A 21241-nucleotide genomic window follows, 5' to 3' on the forward strand; every position below is an offset into this window, starting at 1 on the left:
AAGAAATCCAGTACCATTAGTGTAACAACTGTAAATGTTTCTAGTATTACCTCGTACAAGGTAGGCTTGTAGTCAATACTACCGCAAACATCAGAGAAGCCATGGTTGCTATTGTTGTTTTCTTTTCCCTCTAGTTCCCGTGTAAATACAACAACAAAACAGCGCATGTATTTTAAAAGAGGGAGTGTTAACCTTGAAAAGGATAATGTTTACGAATACGGTTTCTGTACAGGAATAGTACTATCATAACTGCGCCTAGGCTTGCTACAGTGCAGTGAGCAACTATAGACTGACATGTCAGAGACTTGGCATGACTGGGTCGAGGTTAAAATAAATACGTGGCTGCAGGTATGTTTACTTTTCGGAAGCTGTGAAAGTGTAAATGGTATCTAGCTAGCTAGTCCCTATGTGTTAAGTGGCGTATAATTCCGTCAACATGTAAGAATATAGATGTTAATAAATATATCGGGCAAAGGCCTAGGGACTAAGCTTGCCCTAGCCTTTGCTAGTCATGATTCATAGGCATACATTATTGTGTATGAAGTAGGCTTTGGCTAGACATCGGTAACTTTAGTTTAAGGTGTCAACTAGGTCTAGCACTATTTTCATTCTACAACTGTTCCTTACTTAGTCTTAGATTAGTGAACTAAAAAGAAGAATTGTGAGGATAGCCAACTACCTTTTGAAAATGCCATAGCTTCTCGCCAAATGTTCCTGCTGGATCAAGTCTCATCCTTCCTGGACAGCATAATCCACTAAGGATGGAAGTAGGGCCGGCCGTGTATATTCATTGCTGTTGTGTCAGTGACACAGCTAACGGGGTGGGGGGACCAGCTATTTGTCTGCCCCCCCCCAAAAAGAGAACAAGATTTGTTCCCTCTTGCTCCTTATACGCTTTTGATTGAGTATATTCTATGAACGGTATTCTACTAAATAAGAATTATAAAAGAAACAGTCTTGCACATGCACCATGGAAGGTGTGATGGTACAAATCAGATTGAATTAGTGAATGTTGTGTGTCACACATTACACAGGTATTGTGACTGGCATTCTCATCCCTTGCTCATCACTGTCCCTCCCCTTCACCTAAAGCACCCCTCTTCCTCCCCTCTACCCCAGTGCAAAGAAATGATGACTCTACAGGGGTTGACCCAGTGACTCAACTTTGCATTTAAAGTACACAACATATTCTTGAGTGAGGTCATTGGCAGTATCCTATTGTAGCCACTGGTGTCTTGCCTGTTCAAAACAAATTTTCTGGTTATCACAATTTGCAGTCAAATTATTTCAAATTATATATTAACCCCCAAGTTTAATTGGTGATACACTGTAAATTTGATCTTCACAGAACTTTCTCACAAGAAGTGCTTTAACTCAGTTTTTGCCTGCCCCCTTTGAGTCATGCCTCGCTTGAAAGTCAGAAACCTTGGCTACTTGCTGATTGCTACCGTCTGTTTGCTGCTTTACTACAACGCCTTGGTGCCTAGCAAGAACTATGACAACAGTATGTGTTTTAAATACATTTTTATTCATGTCAGATTTTCTTCAACATAATAAATGCTTAGATTGTTTCGAAGCACCATTAATACAAAAACTTTAATAAAGAGATGTAATGGTTATTTAAGAAAAACTAGAAGGGAAAATGTTAATGATCAATGTGGAAATGATGTTGTGTCATTGATGAGAATCATTTTTATGTCATTGTGCCATAAACTCCTGCACTGATGTATTACAGTGCTTGTTGCTTCAAATACAACTTCTAGTAATAACTTGGTTGATTATTGTCAGTTCCAACTAAGAAATCATTTCTAAATTTTTTTACCATGTATTTGAATGATCAGTATTGTTTCAATTTGTCTTAACCTTGTGTTACACTGGGAAGCCCCATTTGACTGGGGGAACACTGAAAATGAGAGAGTAATGTCACGTAATTACAGTCACAAATTGTATATTTTTCCTCTACAAGTAATAAAAAGTCACTCAAATATAATAGTGGCAATCAAATGTTAGCAGAACTATAAGTTTCAGAAAATAGGTCTAGCATTAAATGTTGATATGATCCCTGAATGTTATTTATTTGGAATACAAATTCTCGTTGTTCTGGGGATCCCTGAATGACCTGAATCAGTTTAAAGGGTAATACCCATGTACTGTACGTATGTCACGTGATATCTTTGCCGCGCAATTTGCACAAACTTATATCGCCTGCTCATACGTTTACAAGCCTAAGTGCATATGCACTCCATATTTCTTGTGAAGCATATAGAATTTACCTTATAATTACTCGAATTAAATAGTAAATCATGAACATGTTTATATGAATGCTTGAAATATAGGGGAAATAATCACTTAAGAATAAGGTGCAATGTCTATCCTTGTCCCAAGTGACTAAACAACTATCATGTTTGGATGACTCTTACGTCTTCCTCTCAAAACTTGTTAAATTTAAAACATGACACACATGACAACCTAACACAGTCATGAGTTAACATAAGGCCTTGGCTGCAAAGCAGTATACGAATGAAATCCAAATGGAGCGTTTCATATTCTAATCAAAACAATTATACACAAGAGGCATAATCTATGCATCCTATGTTCTTCGTCATCTATAACTTTGCCTCTACCAACATATCAGACCGAATGGTGACAGGTCTACTAACCTGAATACGAGAGAGTAATGTCAGAGATGTTATTTCGAAGATCCTGTTACAGTCACAAACTTTATTGTTTGGCAACTGCCCCCTCTATACTCCGTAGACTGATATCACATCAAATGATTTTTTTAGAGGGTGGAGGGGGGGGGATAGACCTGTGCCCATTACACCTGCTTATATTATTTCATTAGTTTCATTGATTTATGTATTTCTGATTTGCTTTGACCATTCTTTTACTTACATTATTACTCATGTGTATCTTATACTTTATGTATATTTTCTCTAGAACTGCAAAATGCTTTGAGATATTCTTTCATGAAACACTCTACATGTTATTGCTTCTTTTATTATTATTATTATTCTTATGATTATTATTAATAATATGGTATGCTTGTAAAGATCTTGTTTCTCTCTCTTGCTTCCCCAACCCCCCCCCCCATGTGCCACCACCTCCATAAATGATGAGGACCAACATTTTCGCCATAGAAAGTAACCTCTACCTGCACCTCCTCATCTCCTCACCTGTCCCCTACCACCACCTTTGAAACAGTGAAAGTCACTAGATGCCCAGGTGGCATATTTCCTATTATGGACTCTCAACTATGATCCAGACATTCATGTTCTGCTGCAACAAATTTCCCACATAAGCTATTAAAGTATTTTGATTGATCACAAGATCGCAATTGTTGTCATCCTCTTCTTCCAGCAAATAGCGACAGTAACGAGAAAGGTGAACCAAAAACAGCAGCCGCACTAAAAAGAAAGTATCAATCACTAATTGTTAAACAAATATCGATTGATTCTTCACCAGCAATGATTTTGCAGTTTTAAACATGTTTTTCTTTTCATCTTTCTGTTCTGTTTCAAAATTTCTGTCAGATAATAGCGATGAGTTGGTCGACAGATGGATAGAAAAGAAACTGGATGTTGTCTTAGAACGAGACAAGACGAAAGACAATAGTACCAAGGAGGAGAAGCGGAGAGCTGCACCAGAAGCTGTCAAGACTCCTGAGGAGGTAGCCAAAAAAGAGAATCAGATGAAAGGTAAAAGATTTGTGATTTGTCGTCAGCCAACTTTCTCTGTCAATTTTCATTCCTGCTTTTTGTCTGGAAAATTATATTTCCTTAAATATCGATTAACTGCATATAGCTTTCACCTTTCTCCAATTTTAGACTTCCTCTGTTAAAGAAACTAGTGATTTGCACCAGAAGATTCTGATTCTGCACCAGAAGTTTGTTTATGTTATTATATTTGTAGCGGTTAAATTAGATTTAAGAATTAGTGAGGGTACTCAGTGAATGGTATTATGGGATTTCTCTTGCTTTTGATTTAATCAAGATTTTTGATAATTCTCAGTTTTACCTTAGAACTGGGCTTCTGGCCAAATTTTGTCATATTTTTTTACTACTGTGCACACAATTATGATCAAGGCATTCATTTTCTGTAGCATTATCCCTCTTATACTATATTTAATATGTTGATTGATTTATTGATTGATTGAGAAAGATGTCCTTTTGATGTGTTCTTCCAGCAAATAGCAGCAATAAAAAGAAAGAAGAAACAGAAAACAAGAAATCACCCAACAAAGAAAATGTAGCAAAAAAGGAGACTGCTGCACAACCTCAACAAAAGAAGGTAAGTTTCATGTTAATGTTATCAAAGACAATATGTAGACGTAGACGTCGTTAATATCTCTGTTTTGTTTGCAACTGTTTTGGTGAGCATCAAAGAGCTGTGTTAGTGTGTGTACATACACAGTGTCTGTGTACAAGTTTGTATGTAGAATACTTACATAACTTGTATATAAGTAAATACTTCTAGTCAGTGGACATTGCACGTAGACCATAGAAGATGATGACTTCAGGCGCAAACCTGTTGGCATTACAGTATGTTACCATTAAAGCTATCCTGTGGTGATGTGTTGAAAGAACTGACACCTAAGGTCAGGCGGTATGGTGGAAAACTGAAACCATTGCTGGTTACATATTGCTGTAGATCACTCTTTATATTTTGAGAACATCATATTAGGACTGTCCTGTCAGCTCTGCTGAAGCACAAACTTTAATCAGGAAAAAAATGGAATACGTTTCTGAAACCAGATGGCACATTTACAAAGTACGACAAAGGTAAATGTTTATACGATGGTAAAAAGAATAAATTCATATGTGACTAATGTTAGAATTATATCACCAAGTACCATTGAAATCAAACAATAGAAATGAGGGGCACATGTCCATAGTGTTATTGCTTGAGGTTTAGATTTATTGATTTTTGACCAAAATAATTTCAAATGTGAATTAGAAGTTGTTAAAAGCAGAGCTACTTATACATAATAAGGAAACATTGTCAGCATTCTGGTTTTTTATTGTTGTGTGTAGTAGTTTGTGACACATTAACAATAAATTCTTTGTCTAAAGTGGTCCTTGAATGGTACAAGAGTTTCTGTAGGAAGTTAAACATCCCACTTCCGACAGTACTGTAGATGCCCTCGACTTTGGCAAGTCATCTGTCCTTAAAAAGCTTTGTGATATATATCAACTGTAGCAGACTTGTAGTCATAGGCGTAGGAGGCGAGGGGGGGGGGGCTGCAGCCACCCCACAAAAAAATTTGGTGAAAATTCGGGCAATATGCTGAAAATTTTCGGGCACCTACTGAAAGAAAAATAATTTGCAATGTGTTTTTCAATGGTTAAACTAATATTATCATCATTATTATTGTAACAACTTCCCTGATAATTGTAACCAATATGGAAGGATATTAAGACGGCAAATGATTGTATGTTATTCGCATGCGATGTAATAACCAATGCATGCCTATATGATATGCACATTAAGATGCTGAACGCGCGCTGAGCGGGTGAAAAATTTTGGTTATATTTTTCAGGCAAGCCGTTACAGCCCCCCCCCCCCAATCAAATTGGGCTCCTACGCCTATGCTTGTAGTCAAGTAGAATAATATATTTAAGCATAGTCTTGTTTGTCCTCAAATTTTTGTATTTTGGTAGTCAAGGGAAAGCTAGGATATACTGTCAATACTAGTGCAATTAGGCTAAGTACTCTTCATGTATTTGGTAATCAAGGGAAAGCTAGGATTTGCTGTAAAAATTATCTGAGCAAAGCTATTAAGCACTATTCATGTATCTGGTACTCATACGAAAGGGAAAGCTAGGATATACTGTAAAATAATAGTGCAAGGCTAAGTACTCATTCCTTCCCTTGGATTTTTGTACTCATGAGTATGGATAACTCTACTTGTATTCATACTCATGCTGTTGTACTCAAGTCCCATATCTAGTAATTAAGGTCTGCATCAGCTGTACAACTGGGGGAAGGAAAAATTAGTTTCAAATCTGAAGAGGGGTTTCATTCATTCATTTGTTCAAAATGTTTTGTAAATTTGTAGGCGTTTGATCATTATCCGCCCAATTTTGATTTCATCAAACAGGAGAGAAACGCAGCTTGGATGAGGAGGATGCAACAAGTACAGTCAAAGAGGAAAGCTCACCTTCGGAAAATCTGCGAGACGCTGAAGCGACCTCCGAAATCCATGGACGAACTAGCAGCTCACCCCAAACAGCTGAGAGCCCTCATTGTTAACGACCGGTACAAGTTCATATACAGCATTGTTTATAAAGTGGGCTCCACGAACTGGGAGAGGGTCATCGTGGAAGACCTTGAAGGTTTCAAGAATGTACCCAATCAAAAGCTTTACAGTCACAAGGCGCTCCGTTGGATGCCGGGATTCTCTCCGGACGAAGCACGGGAGAGGCTGGTAAATTACACCAAATTTATGTTTGTGAGAAACCCCCTGTCCAGGGTGTTATCCGCCTACAAGGACAAGTTTGTCGAGCATCATAACCTGGTCTTCACTAAGATGGCGAAGACCATCATCAGAAATTACAGGGAGGGACCACATAACGATAGTGCAATAGACGTCACCTTTCCCGAGTTCCTCCGCTACCTGGTGAACAGTACGGCCGCGAGGTCCAACCCCCATTGGAAGGTCATCTTTAACCAGAACTTGCCTTGTCAACTCAATTATGACATCATAGGAAAGCTGGAGGACGCCGACGATGACATTCCGTTCGTGCTGACCAGGATAGGGATCCAGAATCGGACCCTCTACGGGTCCACGTCGATGAAGAAGAAGGGATCGGACGAAAGACTATGGGCCCCGTACTACTCGCAAGTGCCAAAGGACGTCATGAAGAGATTCTACGAAATTTATAGACCCGATTTTACTCTCTTCGGGTACGAAATGCCAGCCTCATTTTCGGGACAGTGAAATGTTAGAAAACACTCCGTTCTCATTTCAAAACCACCAGTAAAAAAGACAAACATTTTTTGTACTATTTTTTTTATCGGAGCTTTATAACAGAGTGAAAAGGTGCAGGGTAATGTCTGATTCACCTTAAACTTTTGTAAACGTTTTTACACAAATTGGTTGTTCTCAAGTTGTTCTAAAAAGTGGGTGCTATAGAAGGACACCAGTGTAATGTAAAATCTTATCATTAGAGTTAATGTGGGAAAAAAAAAAAAAAAAAAGCTTGTGATTGCTTTACCACCCAAACCGAGCTGCCAGTTTGTGTCACAATTTTTATATTTTTTTTTTATATTGTAGCTTTACCGCAGAAAGAGTGAAATTATTGCACATAATGACTCATAAATCTAAAATGTCTTTAGATTAAGATCTTTACATTAATGTAAGAAATTTGCTTGCTTGCAGTATTAAAGACCAGATATTACAAATCCGAGTTCATCCAGAATGTTTGTAGTTGCTGCTAACTGCCAAAATAGACTTTGAATTATTTATTATATTTAAAAAAAAAACAGTTATAAAATATACAGGTGTTAAGAAAACAAATTTAAAAATACCATTCATGAGAGAAAGTAATTGCTTTAAAATTGACTGCTCTCAAATGATGACTTTGGTGATTGTTACTATCATCAATTGTGTCAATTGTATCGTGTCGAAGATAATTGCTTTAAGCTAGTGATATGAGAATGTTAATATTAATTTCTAAGGATATGACGTCGTTTTAATTTTCATTTGTTTATTCTGGGCCTTCCCATTCTTCTATTTATATTTTTTGTATAAACGGTGTTTGTTTGTATTAAATGCCTATGCATTTCCATTGTCGTGTGTAGAATTTCTATAGTGTGGATCTTTTTTTTTTTACCATTATGAACTTAATTTCTTGTTATCAAAGTACTGTTTATCAGTTATGTATTTAAAGTAGTACATTGTGAAAATTTAAGACTAAACAGGGTTTACAAATCGTAAATCTACTCATGTAACAATGGGTATGTTGGATGGGTCCATTCAACTCTCTCTATCACCTTGTCTCACTGGACTAAATACATATAAAGGTTCTTGAACAGGTCTCTCCTTAAAAGCACCTGATATTATAGATTGCACTACAACAGACCTAGTACAACATTTCAAACCAATTGGATATGTGTCTGCTGATGAAATATTTCAACAACCTTGTTAACAAAAAAATGCATTGTTTTTTTTTTTCAGACTGCACAAAGAATAAGAAATAGCCGTTTTTATTCTCCCAGGTAAACATTTGAAACAATATTGAATTTCTTGAATTCTTAAATTTTTATTGTACATGATTTATTTATGTACTGAACCCCAAAGATTGTACGGGGGGGGGGGGGGGAATTTGTTTGTCTGTTGTTGGACTGAAGGCTTCTTCCCTCCCCCCCCCTTCCCAAGAATGTGAGTCATTTAACTTTGAAAGTACTGCTACTTGAAGACCTTTGTGAAGTTTGTTACATTAGCCAAGAGATATATTTTGTAACTTGACTCGACTGGTAGCATCTGAACTAGATTGTAAACTGAAATAACTTGTTACAAGCATGACTTGCATACATCAAATTTTGAAGTAAATTCTCATATTTTGTTGAATATTTTATTAGGTTATTTGCAATAAATGCCACATATCTAAACATGAGTATTTTATGCTGATACTTTTATTGAACCTATCAGTATCAATAAGAATATGCATTAGATGATCAATTATAAGATCAAAGTTTTGCCGTTGGAGAGACATGGATGGTACTGGGATGGGGGAGGGGGAAGTAAGGGCGTATTGCTACTACTTTTGTAGTTCTATTTTGTCTGATGTGCATCTTTTAAACTGTCTTGATGGTAAATTTCAAATCCATCTCAGCCAATCATCTTATTCAGTTTTTACCTGCTGCCACCACGTTTCAAACTTACTGTACCTTGCTATTCTTTTCTTTTCTGCTTTAATTTAAGATTTTTTGTTTTTTAAAGACATAAAAATGTTTTCAAATAACAGTCACAAATATATAGAAAGGGTACTAGAACATTCTTTTGTCTCCATTGTTTTATTGTCCATTATAAAATAACAGTTTCTTGTGAAGCACCTTGCCACTTTCATCAGCTGAGACAATCACAAGGTGATCCATAAGTGAAAGTGGTATGTATGCTATCGGTGATAAACATGCTATGTACAATTACATAATGACTTGTGCATCAAACATTATTGAAAAGGAAAAGCATAAAATGAAATCAAGTATTAGAATTTTTCAAAGAAATTTCACACCTTGTCTACCATCAGTGTATACACTCACAGTCTGACAAATACTACAAAATCCACAGACGAACAGCCCTTAACAGATGGCTGATTGAAGATATAAACAGCATGATGAAGTCTATACATAAAGAAACTAAGAGAGTGGTCACTTTTGTGAACATTGTTCACCACCACCAAAACAAAAGAAAATATAAAAATTAAATTACAGATTCAAAAATTTGCCCTGTGAAGTTGGTGGATTCCTGAAACATAGTATGATTTTGTGACAAGATCTGTGCAAAAATACCTAGGGAGAAATAAAGGCGGTTTCATTCTGTTTAAAAGTTGCACCGTTTGTAAACTTTGAGGGTGAGAAACTCCTGACAAATTACTTCCATGCAGAGAGCAAAAAAATTGCATTTTGTGTAACTAATTCACCAAGGCATACGTATTATTCCCGGAAATCGTAACACTACCATAGGTTCTAACTTAGCCACCGAGTCTGACCGCCAGCTAAATTTGTAATACATTCCATGAACTAAATGGCATCCTAGTGTACAAACCTCATGATTGGAATGATTAATAAGATTGTATGAGAAATTAATGGCACAGACCACAGCTTCATTAATCACTCTACATAAATTCACCTCTTGAGAAAAATTATAAAGTGCTCAATACAATGACTCTTTAATGCATTCATGTTTGACCCATACCCCCCCCCCTCCCGATCCATCTAATCTTTGTGTCATTAAGTCATTTAGTATTTTGGTAGTTACATATCCTCCTGTATTATTAGCTATATTATGCATATATGTCTCTGCTCTGCCAACTCAATGGCTTATCTCTCCTTTTTCATCTTCATGGAAGGACTGTCAATTTTGTCATCGACTGGAACCCTGGCATCTCAAAACCCATCATCATCTTCTTCTTCTTCTTCTTCTTCCCATTCCTCCTCCTCATCCACCTCCTCCTTAGCAGCCTTGCTCTTTCTCTTAACTTGTCGCTTTGATTTCGATTTCTTGGCTTTCTTGTCTTTCGGTTCGAACAGGTCCTGCCTTCCCTCCGCGATCATTTTTGCCTTCCAAGCTTCCAGTTCTACGTCATATTCTTCCTTTAACTTCTTGGCTTCTTCCTGGAAAGGCTGAAGGAGAACAAACTATGGCGTGAAACTTACAATAAAAAAATGGGTTATTATACCCACAACTGACCAAAAACAAAGAAAGGGTCTGTTACCATCAAAACCCCTTTGTCACATAATCATAATAGTTTGGTTGCTATTTCCACTATTTATTGTCGGTAAAAGTGATAATGTCGGTATTCTAGTGGCACTGTGATATCACAGATTTACAAAATGGCAACGACCCAGACATGCAACAGTTTTTATGGCTTGATGGGGACAGACACCCAACCATCACCTTTGGTCAATGCAATAGAGGTACTTGCCTTGAACAACATCCTCAAACATTTAGAAAAGTCTTGTTCAATTTAGGAGGTATCACATGTTTTTTTCCTTGAGCAAGTCTAAATATGGCATCATTAATCCCCATGATTTTTTAAAAGTTTTTTAATGGTTTTCTTTTTCATTACAATGTCCTATTTCTGTAAAAGTTTTCAGATGCTAGTGGCACTTACAAAATGGCAGCCCTTAAGCAAGCAAAATTTTTGTTAACTGTTTTGGGGGAGTTTTCCACCACGAAGATCTCTTCAATAAGCTTTTCTGATTGGACAACAATGCCAAAACATTTAAGGGATCATTTTACCTTCTTTTCTGAACGTTATGATATAACTTTAAGTTCAAAAGGTCTATTACCTGAAAGGCAAAAATATCAAATTCCAACAAATATAGTCTTGAAGTTGAAAATATTTCAATCCAAGCAATTGCTGCAGCATTCATATCAAAAACAGTTGTTCAATGAACTAATCAGTGCTAGCAATTCCTACAAAATACCAGGGGAAAACAAATTGCCAACATCATTTTTTCATTGTAGTGTTGAGTGATTGAAAGAAATTCTTCTGTGTATCTACAGCACAGTTGGGCAAAGTGTGCCTCCAGTATAGCACTGTACGCAAGGTTCTGTGGCTTTTGCTTGGCACTCATGAGCAAGAAGTGGTTACTTAGGGATTGGTACCAGCAGGCAGAGTGTGGCCCTTAGCCGGCATGTGGACCCCAGTATACCACAGTTTGCAAGGTTCTGTGGCTTTTGACTGGCACCCATGAGCTAGAAGTGGTTACTTAGGGTTTGGTACCAACTTAGGGCTGGATAAGCACAGGACTGGTAATCCTGAAGTTACTGGTTTTCATTCCCCTTCTTATCAAAATATTTGTTTGTTATATTCGAGTAACTTCAGAACATGAACCCCAAAAAATGAAATGGAAAAAAAAGGACAGTTTCTTACCACCCTATCTTCTTCTGGTGTCATATTCCACAGCTCTGATATCCTTGTCACTTCCGCCTTGAAGAATATTAGAGTATACAAAATATCAAATTAATAATTATTAAGGAACAAAATAAAGCTATGTTAAGTGATGAAAATTTATATATCTAGCACTTGCAATTTTTCCTAAAGAGAGTACATCATTTGATCATAAAAACCAAAGGCAGCTGGATATGGTTTGCCAGAGAGAGCCTTCCTTCAGATATAGAATGTCTGCTTAAACTCTTCATACCCAAACACATACCCGCTCTCCACCAGGGACCGACTTCGACAACCATGTACCCCAGGACTCGAAAATTTAGGCTATCTTACTGGGTAAATGCCGGATGGATTTCGAACATTGCTACTGGAAAAACAAGTCACTTGCATTTGTCTGCCATTGAACATTAAGAGCTAACAACACATGATAAATCGGAATAACAAACCTATGTCAAAGAAATGCATGAGTATGTACCTAACTCAGCCCAGCATTACTGAGTATTATCAGCAATTATTTTTGGGCTAGTATTATCAGCAATTATTTTTGGGCTAGTCTCATAGACTGTACAGTAACTGGTGTGTGTTATAATTTTGGGAAAATGCCAGTGCGAACTTTTTTTAAGTACTTGCAATTATTAGAAAAATGGCTAAATTTGTGAAAATCTAGGCCTGTTAACCATCAACTTTTTACTTAAAGATTATAAATAATTGAACCTGTGAATTCCCTCCCTTTCTGAAGTTTTCTGAAACAAATAATGCGTAGGCGTTCTTTGGTCTCTTAGGCCTTTCTAGTTTCTTCATTTCCTGTAAAAGTGAGAGAAACAAGTTTGGATTAATATTAAAGCTCAACAAATCACTTAATAAGAAAGCAGAATATCAAGTTGATTTATTGTCAATTTCTTTACATAGTTTTATTAACATGGACACAAAACTGACCATTTGAGAGCTGTTATGAACTGAAACATAATAGTATTATTACTTGTGGATCATGAATATTAATATATTTAAATTAGAACTAATGAATATTTAATTGTTCTTGTTTTTCCTTAAAACATTTTCTTTACATTTGCCTGCAGGTGTAGTCTACTTTAAACACTAAAATGTATAACTATATCACACAAAAATATTTCAAACAAACAAATGACAAGTATCATTTGAAGAAAAAAACATCCAAAAGTTTGACGACAAATTGAACATTCAAAGGAGTATATTTTCAAAACCTTTGATGCAAACACATGTTTAAATAAGTGACACAAAAAAGAGAAGCATTTCTTACTCTCAAGATGGTTAACACAAGCTTCATAAAATTAGCTACAACAGTGTGTTAAAACAAAAGCCTCATCAATCATTTCGATACAATTCCACTTACAGCTCTCATCTTTCGTTTCACTTTGGCTGCTTTCTTTTTGTCATCAGCTTCTTGTAATTTTGCCAGTTCCGTGTCTGATAGGTTAGACTCAAATTCATCTTTTTCCCGATAGTATTCCTCCAGTAGTTCCTTGGCCCGGATGTGGAATGGCTGCATGAAAGAGCAAACAATTTCAAGCAACAATTAGATTGGATACTTCAAGTATGAGACTATAAATTACAAAGTCTACTGTTTAGTTTAAACTTTTGAAACATAAAACTTGGTATAGTAAGATTCTGCATAAAATTTGTACTGGAAACATCACAACAGATACAATACTCTGTTGGGAAGTGGAAATACTGTAGTTTATCAATCTTCTGAATACTATGCCAACATGCTACAGTACATTGAATAGGTCCTTGCTAATGGAAAAATCTGGTTTTGCACTGCAAAATGCCTTAAATTCTATGTAAATTCAGCAAACTGCTGCACAAATGATAAGCAAGGGAATAATCTAGTGTTCAAAATCGCTGCAGCAGATCTGAAGGCCCTGAAGTTCATCTCTTGATGTCGTTTATTAATGAGACGCCAAAATTCAAAAGCCTTAATCCTGCTGAAAGATATGCACCTGTTTCTGAGAGTCTGGCAATCTTTTCCACTCCTCGCCGAGATGCTTCGCAATGTCTGCAAACGACAAATCTAGGAAAGATAATGGATTGTAAGTTGTAAACCACAGCGACATATGAATCTATAATGAAAGCTCATTTGTCTTTATGAAATAAACTGTCTATATGCAATAACACAAAGTACTTTTCACATGAAATATTGAAATTTTCAGTGAGTGGCTATTATTACCGACAGTATGCTAGGTATTGTGCAAGCAAACTCTGTATCTTCTATCCCCCCTATCAGAAAAAATATATGTACATCAAAACACCTATTTTCAAAATGGTGGCATCCATTAGTCCATTACACATCACTGAATACACATACCTACAGCCTACAGGTAGCAAAATTATGACTAGCAGGCTGATATTTTTAATCAAAATGCTGGGAATTCCTTGTAAATATTGTAAGGAATCAGCTTTGGGCCTGGTCATGAGGTCATTGCTATAGCTGATAGTTTAGCATGGTGAAGAAACTGAAGAGCGTTCTTGTACAGGTTTGCTGTTTGGTGTTCTTGAAAGGTCAACTGGAGAATCTGTGATTGTAAATGGCTGAAAACGACATTGTTAAAGCACTTCTTGACCATCTAAGAAACCATTTATATTCCATAAGACTTCATACGTATGTATTTCTTGCCATTTCTCAAATTTCCTTTACTAATTCTTAAGATGTGTAATAATGCATTCCAATTAAAACAGGAACAAAGCATGAAAGCAATATCTATTCCAACAGTCCTAACAGTATTTTTTTTTTACTTTGGTACTGATGTGCAGTATAGCAATCTCAATAATCTCAATAATAACGAAGAGTGAGAGTACTAGTTTTCCCAGTTGTGCTCTATGGGAGTGAATCATGGAAAATAACAAAGGGAATGAGGGAAAGAATAGACAGTTTTGAATTATGGTGCTGGCGCAGGCTATTGAGAGTCCCTTGGACTGCACACAGAACGAACATCTCAATTATGGAACAAATAAAACCCTCACTTCCAATGGAAGCACAGATCCTGAGGCAGCAACTACATTTTTTCGGTCATATCATGCGAGCGGACGACTCCCTGGAAAAGTCAATAATGGTGGGAATGGTTGATGGATCAAGAAAGAGGGGCAGGCCACGAGCACGATGGATGGATGGTGTCAAGCAGGCGACTGGGCTGACTCTGGATGGACTGCAAGGGGCAACCAGGAGCCGGAAGGATTGGAGGATGAAAGTCATGGTCATCACCAGGGGTCGGACACGACTCGACGGCACAAGGTGACAAGGTGTGCAGTATAGAAGCTAAGCTATGAGTCATCTTAGAAGATCAGAAACCATGTAATGGGGTATAATTTACATTAAGACATATGGAGAGATCAATAGTAGATGCACAATAGGCTCAAGATATTTCCCTAATGTAATACATTTAAGACAAAATGTAGGCCCTGTTTCTGTTTACTATCATGTTTTCTGTTTACTAACAAGCAATTTTTTACTTACCAGGGTTATTTGATATCACCTGGGGTCTCTTTTCCTGACAAAATAAGATGTAGCTACCCAAAGGCTTTTTTGGTCTTTCATCTGTTGCAAAATTTCTGTTCGTTAGGATGAAACTGAGAGCTGGAGTTGTCCTGAGAAAAGCATTTATGATCTATTTATGTACTGCACTGCACAGTTAATAAGTTGTTTTGTGGCATTTAGAGATTTCAGGCATTGGTATGCCTTGCCTAGGCCTAGGTCTTTTTTTTATGGTATTGGTCAAACACAATATGCATTTCTTTCTCAACAAGCACACATATAAACTGTCTGAATAAATTTATAAATAGGAATGCCTGCAGATGTAAAGTTGTAAGTTTTAAATATAATTTGGAAGTATTTTATCAAAACCAGCAGTGATGATCAATTTTCTGATTTTCCAGGGGCAGGCCTAACTAAAATTCCAGGGCTTATCTGGGAACACTTTTAATCCTGGTGGCACGGTGCAGCACATGAAATCCTGTGACTGTCCCCGGAAATCGGAGACGTCTGGTCACCTTGGTCCGTGTCAACTTAGTTTGAAACCATCAGTATCATGTATACTAAACCTTAGTAAGATATGACTAAGCCTAGTCTATTACAGTATTTGTATTACAGTAAAACACTCTGTACATTGTGTGTACAAACAGTGTGTTCAGTGTATGCACAAGGGTCTATAAGTAGCAGTTCTGCGATGTCAGGCAACCTCTAGCATAAATGTTTACTACCTGCCTTAGTGTAACAATTTTGACTTGGAAAAATGTACCTTCCAAAAAGAAGTCTATTACATTGTACTCTGACAATTGCGGACAACATTTTCAATTGTTTTCCTTGAGAACAACTCATTGATTGGTGAAGAATTTGAATGTACCGATCTCCCGCTTCAAAATCCCAAGGTACGAGGGCCTAGGCTAGCTTATTAACTTTAAAAAAATAGCAAAATATGAGATTGGTAAGTGGTCTTCAGTTACTCAAATTTAAGCTGCTCTGTATGAAAAAAAAACTCCTGCAACGTTGAAGTTCATCAAAACCTGACCAACAACTTGATTTAATTCTTGCCTGGCCTGTGTATACCATTCATCAGCCTTAAATTTGGAAAAGATAAGGAGATGAACAAAAAGCGTTTGTTACCATGTAGCCTTTTGTCTCTGACTGCGACCCTATTTTGTTTATCACTGTTCATATTGTTCAAGGTAGGCTAGGTTAATCCTAAGTGAGAATTGTACAGTTTTAGGAAATGCTAATTAAGACTGAGAGGAAATGTCAACCAGTTAGGAGTATGCCAATTGAAAAAAAAGTCGCAAGATTGCAGTACATTTCGACCTTATTTGCTCTTTCATTGAATTTGTAGCCTAGATATACAATTTTGTTCCATTCAACTTGTTAGTGACCACAATATGACAGTAAGCTTGAATCTTGTACTATTGTAGTTTAACACTAATATAATTTGGCACCTCCAAAATTAACATTTTAAGTCCTAAGCAGCCAAACAAAAAAAGTAAAGCAGACTTACAAGGAATTCTTCGAAATTTTTCAAAGAAAGCAGGCAAGAGGACAATGCTGAACAATATTTCCTTTTTGGAATGTTAAGAACAATGAGTTTTATCAGACAACATTTCATAAATTCTCTGGTTTCTGGCCCACGTTATTACAGCATATTGTCAACCCATGCAGTATTGTGATGAACTTCAATAAACTTCATGTGGTCACAAAAAAAGCACTAGTACAGTATGTACCCACACATGGAGATCATGTGTTCAATTCAACACGGGCTCAGCCAAAATTTCTCAAATTTGTGCATATGATTCAATACATTTAAATAAGTATACATATGTTTCTTTGTTCATTATTGCAGTTGTTACCTGATGAAGAACATGTGCCCTCAAGTTCAGGTTTAGAGTCAGCATATGGAGTAGAAGACATTGATTATGGTCAGATGTTAGTTAAAGGTGAGTTAGCCCTTTCTGCTGGATAAAAAGTTCTTGTAGTAATGCCAGTGTATCGAAAAATCTTAGGGTTTTCTCGTCTGTGCAAGAGTGTTTGCTTCAGTTTATATGTGACTTTTGGGATCAGAGTTCTTGGTGTTTTGTTGAAATTTGATGAGATAAAATGAGGGAGACCAAAAACTGCAGTACCTGTGTGGTTGAGATTTTGCTCACTTTTTTCTGTTCTTGGCATTATGGTTCAAAGTAAATTGTCAACTAATTATTTGTAAGTGATCTATTTGAATGTATAATGTAAGTGATGTTTGTCTTCTTTCCATCTGTAGGTATTTCAGGAAAACGAGAATTTCACAGTTCAAACATCTCAGAGCTGATAACAAGGTATCCCTTAATCCTTTGGTGGAATCCACTGACAGGGAAACAGACTAAGGTCAAAAGCTGCGATGGAAAGACTAAATGTGTCTTCATGGCAAATCGAGAATATCAACATCACCCCCAGACCAAGGTCTTCCTCTTTTACGGAACAGACTTTAACAAAGACGACTTGCCGTTACCGAGGGCAGCTTCCCACCAGTGGGCATTATTTCACGAAGAGTCGCCAAAGAATAACTACATTTTGACTCAAGAGGAGGTCATCACTCTCTTTAATCACACAGCGACATTTCGACGAACGTCAGACTACCCTCTCACAACTCAGTACCTGAGGAAACTTGAAGATTTAACGAGCAATGAGTTTTTGGTACCATTAAGTCAAAAGAAGCAGATGGGGTTGGCCCCATTAGTTTACATACATTCGGATTGCAACCCTCCTTCCGATAGAGATACTTTTGTCGCAGAGCTCATGAAATACATTCCGGTTGATTCGTACGGCAGATGCCTTCACAATAAAGATCTGCCTCATAGAATTAGGAAGCAAGATTTTATGGATGACAAAGAATTGTACAAGATCCTAGCTAAGTATAGGTTTACGATATCCATAGAAAACGCTATCTGCGATGACTACATCACCGAGAAGTTGTGGCGCCCTCTGTCGCTAGGTACGGTCCCCGTCTACAGAGGATCTCCTTCTATAAGAGAATGGCTTCCGGCTAATAATTCGGTCATTTTAATAGATGACTTCAAATCCGCTAAAGAACTAGCAGAGTATTTGCAATACTTGTTGGAGAATGAAGGAGAATACGAGAAATACTTTGAATTTAGGAAAAGTGGGATTAAAAACGAGAGACTGAAGAAAGCGATGCAGAGGAGAGAGTGGGGAGTTAACGACTTTGAGAAAATCAATTTTATAACAGGCTTTGAATGTTTTGTGTGCAATAGGGTTTATGAGAACTTAAAAAGAAAACAACTTGGTCAAAAAGAGTTATCATATTTAGCTCGATCTGATCATCTTAGTTGTCCTAGGCCACAATCCTTTGGTCTTAGTGGAAACCATAACAAAATACAACTTTATGAACTGCTGTTTAATAAATCTGTAAAAGATGCAGTGGAGGTGAAAAAGAAAGTCAATGATCGCATTTGAATTGTATTCTGTTAGGAGAGAAAAAAATGTATTCGGAATTGGTTTGAATGTCCCTCGTGGTATATAAATGTTATAATAATAGAAGTAATATATTTGGTGCTTTGTCTAATTTATTTACTGTATTTTTTATTTATAATAATTTATTTATTTACTGTGTCTTCATATAATATTCTACCCTTCAATTGGTCAATTTTCTCACAAATGATATTTATATATTTTTTATTCTTCTTAAACGATTTGAACTGAAATATTATAATGTAGTGTCATCATGACGGTAACCAATGTAACATGCAATATTCATCATGGTAAACTATGTAACTGAAATTCTCTGAACCATGGCAAGAAAATTGGTCTTACCTTTTGGATAACATTTATACACTAACCCTAGCCTATCCATGCCTCCTTGAACCAAAATGGATGATTTTGTAAATCCAAAACTGTCAAGGAAAATACTTATAAAATGTTCTTTTAAGTGTTTAAACTTTAGGTCTATCTTAGCATATGTAAGGATCACTCTCCTTGCCTCATCTCACGACTGAAAAGGCAAACAAAAATTGTATGGTACTAAATATTCTGCAGGTAGTCTGGTTTTCAACTTTGAAATATGTTATCTGGAATGCTCACTTGAGGCTAAATTGTTATATGAGGTTAACTCCTCAATTCAGGTTTATGTTTAACATTTATCCATTGTATTTTAAATCCTGACAACTCAACCAAAACATGTTAATTTTCATAATAAACAACAGTTGTATAATACTCAACACCCATTTGTCCTTGAAAAGTTTGAAATAAAATGCAAACTTGAAAATTTTATTTGAGGCCACTGAAGTCTTGTTACCTATTACATTGTAGTGTTACATCTAAGGAACTATGTTTAAAGGTATGCTGTATTGGTCACAAATATGCTAGATATTAAATATGGTCTTTGGTCAAAATTCTTAAACTGTTTTTATTACAACCTTTGAGGAAATATTCCTCACTGGGACATTCAGTCATCTTGTGTGTTCCTTAAAAATGTCTGAGAACAATTTGGAGAGAGAGTAAAGACCTCCATGGAAGTACTTTTTGAAAACTTCTAGCAATTATAGCGTGCTATAATTTGGGGCCTATACTGATTACCTTCAATACTAAGTAGTCCATCAACCTTTATCGATGAACGTCAGATATTTGAAGGGTCATCCTGAAATATTCAAAGTGGTATGCAAAACAGCCTGAACAGACGTAAGTAAAGTTATCAGGTGTCCAACAAATCCAAATTAAGTTTGTGCCTAAAGTCACCCTTGACAATTTTGTGGAATACCTTCTCCTCCAGTGTAACGTTGTCAGCCCCCACCAGGATCTACTTCCTTTAACAGAGTGACCAGGAAGTAATAAATGGAATGGTGTCATGAATATATATAACATCATAACGACATATTATGACATATTACATATGACACATTACTTAATATTTTTTTCAATCAGCCTTGACATTGTACACTGGCATGGAGGTGTATGCAGGTGCATATACGGTATTCTTAATATGGCAATTTGAGTATGTATTCAAATGAGTTGATGTACTGCTGCTTTCGAAAAATAAAAAGTAAAAGCATATAAATCAAACTTACATTTTTTGTCTCTTTTTCCGAGGATAGATTAATGGGACCACCTGGACAGATTTGGTTGAAAACAACTGAAGGGTGGGTGGGGGGGGGGGGGGTACTTGTAGGGCGGCAGGGGATTAAGTTGTATTCACGAAAATTTATCGACGATTCAAAGTATCTTCTCTTATAGAGTCAATCCATTAATCAAGTTAACACTAACATATTGTACTCATTCGACAGTATTGTATTTTACACCACCCTTTCAGCAACCACAATATTTCTGTTATTGTTACCACCAACCCAGAGTAGCAGCTGGTAGAAGTAGTGTACTATAATTCGGCCCTCTGAATTCAGCAGTCAAAGCAATAACAACTCCTCTTTGAATCATCTCTTGTATATCTTTCATCAAGAATATTACAAACACCCCGTCCTCTCAACTTAGTATACCATCGTTCAGGAAAGCACATTGATTAATTAGCGGTCTGCTTTAACATAGGCCCAAAAATGAATTTAGTCGTTTAGATGAAGTTTACCGATCCTCGAAATAATCAAATAGTAATTTCCTTTTTTGGTCGTCTTTCGAAAGCCCCCGGGGGTCATTTAGTGGGGCAAAATTTAAACAAAATACGATAACAGATCATATTAGTGGTAGGCCTAATAATTTAAAAAAAATCGATTTCTTCATTCTGTAAAAAAAATGAAACTATTTATATCCTGATGAACTGCTGTGTTATACCATGTAGGCCCTATAGGTATCAAAGAGAGTTTAAACTTGACAGAACCCAGCTCCCAAAGCTCCTTGAAACTCTAACGTAAACAAACTTCCAGAAGGACCATAGCCCTGGGATGCGGGGTGGGGAGGGGGTCTACCTACTTAGTACTCTGGGTGTACTCTGGTTATTTAAAGATTGTTGTTAGCAGGACACGGAGTTTCCAATACAGCAATTTTTTTCTTCCTAGTGATGGGATGTACATAAGCTTAAAGGTGGGGTCTCCAGCATTTTAACAGAGGGCACTGTCATATCGGTCTTAACAGAACCGTAGATAGAGATATGCGTTCTAATAGAGTCCCT

At 36.6% G+C, this 21241-nt stretch overlaps 4 protein-coding genes across 6 annotated transcripts in view; 2 read left to right on the forward strand and 2 right to left on the reverse strand.

Moving 5' to 3' along the window:
- The window catches only part of LOC139968726 (stomatin-like protein 1), a 57699-nt gene extending 56989 nt beyond the window's left edge, over positions 1-710 (reverse strand). Inside the window, exon 1 of the mRNA XM_071973042.1 lies at positions 680-710. Coding sequence (XP_071829143.1) covers positions 680-695 — 16 coding nt within the window. The 5' untranslated portion in view covers positions 696-710. The remainder of the gene's footprint in view (positions 1-679) is intronic.
- On the forward strand, positions 168-8997 carry LOC139968727 (carbohydrate sulfotransferase 14-like). 2 transcript variants are annotated; one of them, XM_071973046.1, is made up of 5 exons: positions 168-348; positions 1349-1504; positions 3534-3698; positions 4187-4290; positions 6101-8997. In XM_071973046.1, the coding sequence occupies exons 2-5, from the start codon at positions 1402-1404 to the stop codon at positions 6938-6940; spliced, it is 1212 nt and encodes a 403-aa protein (XP_071829147.1). In that variant the 5' UTR covers positions 168-348; positions 1349-1401; the 3' UTR covers positions 6941-8997. The 2 variants fall into 2 exon arrangements, with proteins under 2 accessions (XP_071829147.1, XP_071829148.1); XM_071973047.1 differs by having other exon boundaries at positions 302-438.
- LOC139968728 (transcription factor A, mitochondrial-like) lies at positions 7718-16262 on the reverse strand. Its single transcript, XM_071973048.1, has 7 exons — positions 16255-16262; positions 15109-15239; positions 13598-13668; positions 12991-13140; positions 12336-12425; positions 11604-11660; positions 7718-10347 (listed from the first exon to the last, which is right to left on the reverse strand). The coding sequence occupies exons 4-7, from the start codon at positions 12997-12999 to the stop codon at positions 10111-10113; spliced, it is 393 nt and encodes a 130-aa protein (XP_071829149.1). The 5' UTR covers positions 13000-13140; positions 13598-13668; positions 15109-15239; positions 16255-16262; the 3' UTR covers positions 7718-10110.
- LOC139968725 (alpha-(1,3)-fucosyltransferase 10-like) lies at positions 15890-19288 on the forward strand. Of its 2 annotated transcripts, none has more exons than XM_071973038.1 (3): positions 15890-16316; positions 16979-17072; positions 17393-19288. In XM_071973038.1, exons 1-3 carry the CDS (start codon positions 16233-16235, stop codon positions 18583-18585), a joined length of 1371 nt encoding a protein of 456 aa, XP_071829139.1. In that variant the 5' UTR covers positions 15890-16232; the 3' UTR covers positions 18586-19288. The 2 variants fall into 2 exon arrangements, with proteins under 2 accessions (XP_071829139.1, XP_071829140.1); XM_071973039.1 differs by having other exon boundaries at positions 15890-16257.
- The last annotated feature ends 1953 nt before the right edge of the window (positions 19289-21241 follow it).

The sequence above is a fragment of the Apostichopus japonicus genome, chromosome 6 (genome assembly GCF_037975245.1).
Source record: "Apostichopus japonicus isolate 1M-3 chromosome 6, ASM3797524v1, whole genome shotgun sequence".
Taxonomy (NCBI): domain Eukaryota; kingdom Metazoa; phylum Echinodermata; class Holothuroidea; order Aspidochirotida; family Stichopodidae; genus Apostichopus; species Apostichopus japonicus.

Excerpts from the sequence above, each read along its gene's own strand:
- LOC139968727 (XM_071973046.1), top strand. The coding sequence starts at position 1,402 with ATGCCTCGCTTGAAAGTCAGAAACCTTGGCTACTTGCTGATTGCTACC. Across the intron at positions 1,505-3,533 it reads TAGCAAGAACTATGACAACA|ATAATAGCGATGAGTTGGTC; the intron begins GTATGTGTTTTA and ends AATTTCTGTCAG. Across the intron at positions 4,291-6,100 it reads CACAACCTCAACAAAAGAAG|GAGAGAAACGCAGCTTGGAT; the intron begins GTAAGTTTCATG and ends TTCATCAAACAG.
- LOC139968728 (XM_071973048.1), bottom strand. Across the intron at positions 11,661-12,335 it reads GAAAGGGAGGGAATTCACAG|GCGGAAGTGACAAGGATATC; the intron begins GTTCAATTATTT and ends ATATTCTTCAAG. Across the intron at positions 10,348-11,603 it reads CACCAGAAGAAGATAGGGTG|CCTTTCCAGGAAGAAGCCAA; the intron begins GTAAGAAACTGT and ends GTTCTCCTTCAG.
- LOC139968725 (XM_071973038.1), top strand. The coding sequence starts at position 16,233 with ATGAACAAAAAGCGTTTGTTACCATGTAGCCTTTTGTCTCTGACTGCG. Across the intron at positions 16,317-16,978 it reads CACTGTTCATATTGTTCAAG|TTGTTACCTGATGAAGAACA; the intron begins GTAGGCTAGGTT and ends TCATTATTGCAG. Across the intron at positions 17,073-17,392 it reads TGGTCAGATGTTAGTTAAAG|GTATTTCAGGAAAACGAGAA; the intron begins GTGAGTTAGCCC and ends TTCCATCTGTAG.